This window comes from Monoraphidium neglectum, assembly GCF_000611645.1.
Source record: "Monoraphidium neglectum strain SAG 48.87 unplaced genomic scaffold scaffold00237, whole genome shotgun sequence".
Classification (NCBI taxonomy): Eukaryota; Viridiplantae; Chlorophyta; class Chlorophyceae; order Sphaeropleales; family Selenastraceae; genus Monoraphidium; species Monoraphidium neglectum.
Genome location: NW_014013391.1, coordinates 1 through 8,128, shown reverse-complemented (window position 1 = coordinate 8,128; position 8,128 = coordinate 1). Strand labels below are relative to the sequence as shown.

General features: G+C 66.5%; 3 protein-coding genes across 3 annotated transcripts in view; 2 read left to right on the top strand and 1 right to left on the bottom strand.

Annotated features, from left to right (window-relative positions):
* MNEG_2169 (hypothetical protein) overlaps positions 1-2,869 on the top strand; it is a gene marked incomplete at both ends in the record, with an annotated part of 5,122 nt that extends 2,253 nt beyond the window's left edge. The window contains 8 exons of the mRNA XM_014049350.1: positions 10-113; positions 293-563; positions 798-1,072; positions 1,247-1,436; positions 1,692-1,861; positions 2,057-2,149; positions 2,418-2,531; positions 2,726-2,869. Coding sequence (XP_013904804.1) covers positions 10-113; positions 293-563; positions 798-1,072; positions 1,247-1,436; positions 1,692-1,861; positions 2,057-2,149; positions 2,418-2,531; positions 2,726-2,869 — 1,361 coding nt within the window. The remainder of the gene's footprint in view (positions 1-9; positions 114-292; positions 564-797; positions 1,073-1,246; positions 1,437-1,691; positions 1,862-2,056; positions 2,150-2,417; positions 2,532-2,725) is intronic.
* A 198-nt stretch (positions 2,870-3,067) lies between these two features.
* On the bottom strand, positions 3,068-4,184 carry MNEG_2168 (hypothetical protein; the record flags this gene model as incomplete). Its single annotated transcript, XM_014049349.1, has 4 exons — positions 3,068-3,182; positions 3,434-3,588; positions 3,798-3,897; positions 4,090-4,184. The coding sequence occupies 4 exons, from the start codon at positions 4,182-4,184 to the stop codon at positions 3,068-3,070; spliced, it is 465 nt and encodes a 154-aa protein (XP_013904803.1).
* Positions 4,185-4,712: 528 nt separating this feature from the next.
* Positions 4,713-8,068, top strand: MNEG_2167 (ABC-type transporter, ATPase subunit; the record flags this gene model as incomplete). The annotated part of the gene is made up of 8 exons (XM_014049348.1): positions 4,713-5,188; positions 5,639-5,810; positions 6,026-6,142; positions 6,423-6,480; positions 6,697-6,794; positions 7,179-7,571; positions 7,774-8,010; positions 8,048-8,068. 8 exons carry the CDS (start codon positions 4,713-4,715, stop codon positions 8,066-8,068), a joined length of 1,572 nt encoding a protein of 523 aa, XP_013904802.1.
* Positions 8,069-8,128: the final 60 nt, after the last annotated feature.

Genomic DNA, 8,128 nt, shown 5'->3' with positions numbered 1-8,128 from the left:
CCGCCACAGAGGGCGTGATCACGGCGGTGGGCGAGGCGCTGCAGGCCGGCGGCGAGGAGGTGCACGACAGCCCGGCGGTGCAGCAGGTCAAGCTGCACTTCAATGTATTGCAGGTCAGTACCCGGCCGACAGGGCACATCTGCTCTCCCCAAAGAAGCGCCGGCTGGGGTCATCGTACTGCTGCGCACCGCCGCGCGCCTCTGCGCGTGCCGGGACGTGCCGCTTTGCGCCGCAGAGCCAGCTTGACACGCTCGACGCGTGTCGAATCAGGTCAACCCCTGGCCTTCCGCAGATCATCTACGCCATCCGCCTCGGGCAATACGACCAGCTCGTCAAGCTGCCAGAGCCCTCAAAAGACAACGCCCCGAGCAACCCCTCGGCTTCCACGCCGGTGGCCATCACCACACTCCTGGAGCTGCTGGGCGCCGTGGCCGCGAGCGAGGGCGCCGCGGCGTACGAGTGGCTGCCGCTTGAGGCGCAGGAGGGGCTGGTGCGGCTGCTGGCGTCAACGATCCTGCGAGGGCCAGGCAAAGTCAAGCCAGCGCTGGCACACGTGTCTCAGGGTGGGTAGTTATGTCTGTTGGAGTGCGCGTCGGGGTTGGGGGGAATGAGGCGGGCAGGGCGAGCTCATTGCCGGGTCCGCCTGTCGGCCACGTGTCGGCTGCGGCTCTGATCACCTGGGCAGACGGCTTGCATGGGTGGCGGCATGCCTTGGCTGCTGTTGTCTGGGCCACATCAAAGCTCAAGCCTGCAGCCCCCTCAAGTGCCGAACCCTGCACCCCACACTGCCGGCCCAGGCCTCACGGCGGTGGACGAGGGCCTGCGGCGGCTGGGCGTCGCGGCGGCGCGTGGGGGCGGCGGCCCCGGCGGCGGCGACAGCAGCGGCGGCGGCGGCGGTCGGCCTGCCACAGAGCAGGAGGTGCACCACGCGGACGTCTGGGTGGCCCGGGCGCTGCTTGTGCTGCGGCTGCTGCTGGTGGAGTCGCGGCTGCAGCTGCACCTGCTGCAGTCGGACTACCCGTCGGCGCGGGGGGACGTCGCCGAAAACGCAGAGCTGTACGGACGCTTCCCGGTGCGTGCGCGGCGCGCCGCGCCGCGGCGCCGGCCCTGTGCGGGGTGCTGCACGCGCTGCTCGTGGCGTTTCTTGGTTGCATGGCTGGTTTTGCAGCTAGTGGATCCCTCAGAGCACCACCTCGTCTGACATGTGCAACCTGTTTGGCTGTTTCGTCCCGTCCGTTCCGCGCAGTTGCTGCTGGAGGCGCTGCGGCCGTCGCTGCACATGCAGGCGGCCCTCTACGCACACGCAGTTGGCGCCTGGGGCGCCGCCGTGGCGCATTACGCGGCAGCCGCGGGCGCGACCACCGACCCCCTGGCGGAGCCGCAGGCCCGGTGCCTCGCGGCCATGGCGCGCGTCGCGCAGGGCGGCCCCGACGCAGGTGAGCGCGCCGAGCCCCTGTCCGCGGGCCACGCATGGGCGGCTGCACGTGCGTGCGCGTCCAACACACACGGTTATAGACCAAGCCTGACCCGCGCCTGGAGTGTGCGATCCACAATGGACCCGCGCTCAGCATCCAACTGGGGGCCCCGGCAGTTTTGGCCTCTGCACGGACGCGCCTCGCGCCACACGCAACGAGACTTACTCGGCGCCCCGCCTCGCGCGCGCCCCAAAAACGCGTCCGCGCTCCCACCAGCGGGCGAGGGCATGACGCTGCTGGGGGACCTGTACGGGGCGCCTGCCCAGCGCGTCGCCGACTGCTGCGAGCGCGCGCTGGCGCAGGCCGCGGGCGCACTGCTGCGGCTGGGCGCGGGCGGCGGCGACGACCCTCAGGACGAGGCGCGGGCGGCGGAGGCAAAGGCGCGCGTCCGAAGCACGTGCACGCATCTTTGAGTGCTCTTCGGCATGCGCCAACTCACTTGTTGCAAGCTGCTTTGCCATCATAAAGTTTGCATGCCTGCAGCCAGTACAAGGGCCGTGCCTGCGTCTGTGCCGCCAAGGGTAGCTGATTTCTTGATTTCTGGGGCCCCGGTCCCGATGCCGCCGGCCCTGCGCTTGCAGGTGATGCTCGGCAAGGCGCTCAAGTCGGCGCACGAGCGGTTGCACAGCCACCAGCTCGTCACGCAGCTGCTCAACACCCTGGCGCCGCTGCGGGTGCGGCGCGGCCGGTCAGGGCCGCTCGCGGGCTGGGGCGGTTGCGTACGCCGGGGGCCCTGGCATGGCGCGAGCATATCTTGCTCAGCCCTCCCCGCGACCCATAAACTGTCAACACTCACAAAATTTTCTCGAAGCAGCCCTGTCAAATACCCATCAACCCACCACCCATTTTATGACACCTGCGATCCCCTTGCCCCACGACCTCCGTTTGTACCCCCGCTTCTCTGCCTCCCACCCCCTCTTCATCCACAAATCCCTCCCCCAGCTGGACGCATCCGACGTGTCTGGCGCGACCCAGATGCTGACGTCATCTTTCACCCTGGCCAGGGCCATGGGCGACCTCAACGGGCAGGTGGCGGCGCTAGGCGTGCTGCAGCAGGTGGGCGGCGAGCGCCGCGACCCCACCTCTGCAGGGCGAGGTGCAAGCCATCTTGAGAAGCAGCTCTCGCTTTGCCGGCACGCGGACGCCCGCAGCGGCCCGCATGTTGCTTCGAACCCGCCGCCTGGATGGGATGGTTCGGGACACCCGCCTGCCCCCATCCGGCTTTTTGTTTCATGCGGCCCCTTCCCCAGGTGCACATTGCCACCCACCAGGCGGACGAGGCGGCGCAGACCAGCAATTACCTGGCGCGCAAGAAGGCCGACCTGGCGGCGCGGCTGGCGGCCGCAGAGGCGGATGCGGCAGAGCACTCAGCAGTGCTGAGCTGGGGGCTTTAACGTGTGAAAAGCGCGGCAAGCTGCTCGAAATGCACTACCGTAAAGCCGCAACGTCATTGGAATGCCCAGGGGTGATGAGCAGAAGGAGTAACGGCAGACAGAGCTTCCAACAGCATGAGACAAAAAATGGTCGACGAATGAAAGCAACGCACACGGGATGATAACAACCGAGCAAGCGCCGCGCGGTGGCGTGGCGCGTCACTTCTGGCCCATCATCCTCTGCCGCTTCACCAGCGCGCGCACCGCCTGCTGCAGCGTGGTCTCCTCCTGCGCCTGGATGTAGCCGACAAACCCGCCCGCTTTGGACTCGTGCCTGCGAGTCAATGGGGGAAGACAACGTGGGTGAGGCTGAGGTCAGAGGCGTTCAGCTTCAGGGAGCTTGTTGGCAATGTTTTGCATGGGCCGATGCAGAGTGCACTCGGAACCTCGCCGCGCTTGAACAAGGGCGCATCTCCGCGAACACACACACACATATACACACACGCATGCCTGCGTGCATGCACACATCTGCACACACCAAGCGCACGTGCATGCAAGCCGGACTCGAGAGCTGAGACCGCTCACGTCAGCGCTGCGAGCTCGCTGCGCATCTCCCCCTCCACTGCCTTGAACGCGGCGCCCCTGTCCATGCCGCCGCGCATGAGCTTCAGCTGCCGGCTGACGAAGCGGCGCGCCAGGGAGGGGTGCGGCAGGTTGAGGGCGTGGGGCGCCATCCGCACCTGGCGGAACGCGAGGGGGCGCGGGGGCAAAGGGGTCGCGGGGCCTTGTAACGCGGAGCGGGGGGGTTTTCGAGCTTACAGCTGCTCCAGCTGTTGGCACGTTGCCGAAACCGCCGACGCCCTGCTTGCAGTAGCCGCCGGCTGTGACGCGCCTGCTTGCCGGGCGCTGCCCATCACCTGCTCCCTCAGAAGCGACGCCGTGCTCTCACCTCGGGGTAGCGCCTGAACAGCTCAGTGTAGAACGTGTTGTGCGTGAACTCCATCGCGGGGGGCCGCGGATGCTGCACCATCAACTCTGCAGTGCGGTACCTGGGGGGGGGCCCGGCGGGCGCAGCGCAGCAGGGCGCAGCGCGTGAGGCGGCGCGTGCGCGTGCGCGGATGTCCGCAGAGGCATTCTGGCCAGGAGACGGGCGGGGGTTGATTATATAAAGCACACATGAGTTCATCACAGGCATGGCAGCAGGCCGCCGGGCCGCGGGCAAAGTCTTCGCCGGCGCTCACTGTGCCAGGGTCGACCACGCCTTGGGCTGCTGGAATGCGTCATGGTCCACGAACCGGAGCATCCGCTGCACCAGCGTGGGCCTGAAACGGCCCATGCTGCTGCCAGCGACCTGGCGACCGGAGTCGCAGGCACCTGCAGGGCCGCGAGGCTGCCTGTGTGCAAAGTAAGTGCGGCGCGATCTGCTGCTGCTGCTTCTGCCCCGACCACCTCTTCCTGCTGGTTTGCCTCGGCAGCCAACAACCTACAAATGACTAAAAGAAATCAACGAAGCGTTGACACCTCCAACAATCCCCAAAGCTGTCCCGCGATCTTGCACCTGGGACACGGCTGCAAGAGGCGACCTCGCCAGGAAGTACCGTGGAGTACACTATAGGATGTAAGGTGAATGTGGTTGTGATCACCACAAAACCGCTCTTGAAAAAGCTGCGAGTCACCCACGACCACAAGCTCGTCACCGCTCGCTCACCTTGTGAACCGCCAGCACAATTGAAACTGCACAATCTAAGATACATGCACGATTGTATCTATTGAGGGCGTACACGCATGCGCCCAGGTTGATCTGTTCGCAGTCTAGAGAGTGGCGCGCCCCCACCAGAGGCAGCCTGCGCAGACACTAGCAGCCATGGGGGGAGGAGGAAAGGCGTCAAAGGACGTAGAGTTGGCCATGGACCCGGCCATAGGCCCCGTCGAGGCGTCAGCAGGCATCGACAAGCCCCCAGGGCCCAACACGCCGCGCCGCCCGAACGCGCTGTCGCGCTTCCTGTTCCTGTTCATCGACCCAATTATTCGCTACGGGCACAAATACACACTTGAGCCTGAGAATGTGTGGCGGCCGGACTCTGTGGACACGGAGCCGCTCTATGCGCTGTTCGACAGCGCGTGGCGGCGGCAGCTGCTGCGCCCTGTGCCAGACATCAAGCGCGCCGTCGTCGCCAACAGCTCGTGGATGCTGGTTTACACTGGCCTCCTCTACCTGCTGTCCATGGTCAGCCAGCTGGTGGGGCCCCTCATGCTGCAGCGGATCGTGGGCGGCCTTTCCTGCTGGGCGAAGCAGGGGCACAAGGGCGGCGCTTGCCCTCCAGAGAGCGACCTGTACTAGTGAGCGGCCACATGGCTGGGGCGCGCGCCGATGCGTCTGCCGCTTCGCTTGCATATATGCATGTGGTACCGACAGCGGCTGGGTGGGCGGCGGCAGCCGCGCGGCGCGTGCACGGCGGGGCGTTGCTGAGGTGGCGGCGCGCCCATGCGGCGCTGAGTGGTCGCTGGCGGCCTGTGTGCGCGCTTTGCATGCATGCAGTATCCCCTGGCAGCTGGCGCGATGCGGCGGCGGGAATGGTGCATGGTTGGCATGCTAACCGCATTGGAGTTTAGGCTGACCCATACTTGCAGCACAACGCCAGCGGCAGTCCGCTTTCAACCCACTCCCCTTGTGCTCTGCAGCGGTTGAACATGGATTTGTGCGCGTGAGCACACGCGCACACCTTCGCCGCGCTAGACTCATCCTGGGTCGGCCCCACCCTGCCACCACGTCGCGCACCTTCCCTGCAGCTACATGATAGCGATCGCGGCGGCCCCGCTGGTGCAGTCCCTGGCCGAGAACCACCAGATGTTCACCCTGAACATAGTCGGCACCAAGATGCGCAACGCCCTCATGGCGGCCATCTACCGGAAGTGCCTACGGCTCAGCAACAGCGCCATGCAGAGCGAATCTACCGGGAAGGTGAGCGGGCGGGCCAGGGCGGGCTGGCGGTCGGCTGAGGGCCTGACGCAGCTGCAGGCGCGCCCTGGGCGGCTGCACGCATGGTACAGTTGCAGGCGGCAGGACACCCAGCCAGCTGGCCCGCAGCCCACAGGCCCCGTCGCCAGCTTCGCACACCGCGTCCCGACCTCCACCTCGAGCCGACTCCCACTTTGCCGCCTTTTTTATTCGAACAGGTGGTGACCCTCATGTCGAACGACGCCCAGAAGGTGCAGGAGGTCATCCTGGGGATTCACGTGCTCTGGGGCGCCCCCGCCCTCATCATCGTCATCCTCTTCCTGCTCTACCAGCAGGTGCCGCTCAATGCCAGTCAACGCCGGTCAATACGGGGGCTGGGAGCGAGCTCGGTGGCGGGGCGGCTGCGTGCGCACCTGGCTGGGGCCCTGCGGCACCAGGCGCTGTGCGTCTGAATGTCCCTCGGATCTGCAGCGATCCAGCGCTCAAGGCTCGCCTCAGTTGCTAGTCTGTATGGCTTGTAGCGTCCAAGGCCTTTCCTCCGTCCATAGCGGGCCTACAGTGGCTGCCCCACCCCTTCACTCAACGCGCGCATGCCTGCCTGCCTGCCCGCCGCAGGTCGGGTGGGCGACGTTTGTGGGCCTCGCTGTGATGCTGATTTACACGCCCCTGTCCAGTGAGCCGGGCGCATCACAACAGGCCGCAACCTGTGATTATGCCAGGGGGCTGACCCCATCGGCTTGGGCGACAGTAGCTGCCGGTTGCGGTTTTATCGCGACCCGCCTGGCGCCCTGATGAGGTGTGCCTTTGACCGCAGCCTCGAAGCAGCCGCGGCCCCAGCCCACTGCTGTGCGCGGACCGCAGCCCCGCGCCCCCGCCCCCCGCCCCCCAGCCATGGTCAGCAAGAAGCTGATCTACTACAGGAAGGCGTTGATGAAGTGGACAGACCTGCGTGTGGGCATCATGAACGAGGTCATCAACGGCATGCAGGTGCGTGACCATGCGGCGGGGGGGTTCTATCTGTTTTTTTTGGGGGGGGGGGGAGGGGGCGCCATGCATTGGTGTCTGCAGCTTTTGGGGGGCTCGACGGGTCTTGTGTCACTGGTGAGCACTCGCTCCAAGAATGAGGCTTTTTTGGCGGTGCAAAGTCGTCTGGAGCCTTCCTCTTGCTCTTGATGCGCAGTGATTGTGCATGCATGCCCACATTCACGGCCTCACTTGCATGCACACACACACACACACACACACACACACACGCGCGCGCGCGCGCACACACACACACACACACACGCACACATCCACACGCACACACACACACACACACACACACACGCATACACACACGCCGACTCGTGCGCGCGTGCACGCCCCCAGATGATCAAGTTCTACGCATGGGAGGGCCCCTTCCGCGCCCGCGTCGAGGACGCGCGCGCCAACGAGGCAAAAACCCTCAAGGATATGGTCTGGTGGCAGGCCCTCTTCGCCATGCTGCTCTTCTCCGGCCCCATCGCCATGGCCGTCTTCTGCTTCGGCTCTTGGGCGCTCGCGGGCAACGTCTTTGCCCCGGCCAGCGCGTACACCGCGCTCGCGCTGTTCAACCTGCTGCGGCTGCCGCTCGCGTTCCTGCCTATGATGGTCACCGCGCTCATCAACGCGCTCGTGGCGCTGAACCGGATAGGGGACTTTCTGCAGAAGCCGGAGAGCGGGGCGGCGGCGCTGGAGGGCGCGCAGGCCAGCGGCGAAGGCGTCCAGGTCGGGGCGGTCAAGGTGGGTCAAGATCACGGCGGGGCGCGGGTCAATTGCAGGGGCCGCGGGGGCCATGAATTTGGGCGCCGCAATGCGTGGGGCGTGCGTGGCTGCTGGCACGCGCCGCCGATTATTCCGTGCCGCAGGAATGCAGCGCACAGGCGTGCGGCCTCCATGACATCTAGTGCAGGAACCCCCATGCCGGCCCAACCTTTGACCCCAGATTACCGACGGCGACTTTGTCTGGGACGAGGCGGCCGAGGAGCTCTCCCTGCGCGGCGTCAACCTGGAGGTCCCGCCCGGCAGCCTGACGATGGTCGTCGGCGGCGTCGGCAGCGGCAAGAGCAGCGTGCTGGCCGCGGTCATCGGCCAGATGGAGCGCACCCGGGGCAGTGTGGCGGTGGGGGGCAGCGTCGCGTACGTGGCGCAGACGGCGTGGATCATCAACGACAGCGTGCAGGTGCGGCCGCGCCGCCGGCGGCTTGCTTTGGCCGTAGCCTTTGAGGCGGGTTTGTTAGGGGCGGGGGGTCTTGACCGCACGCTCAACGGCATGGGGTGGGGCTTGGATTGTGCAGGTG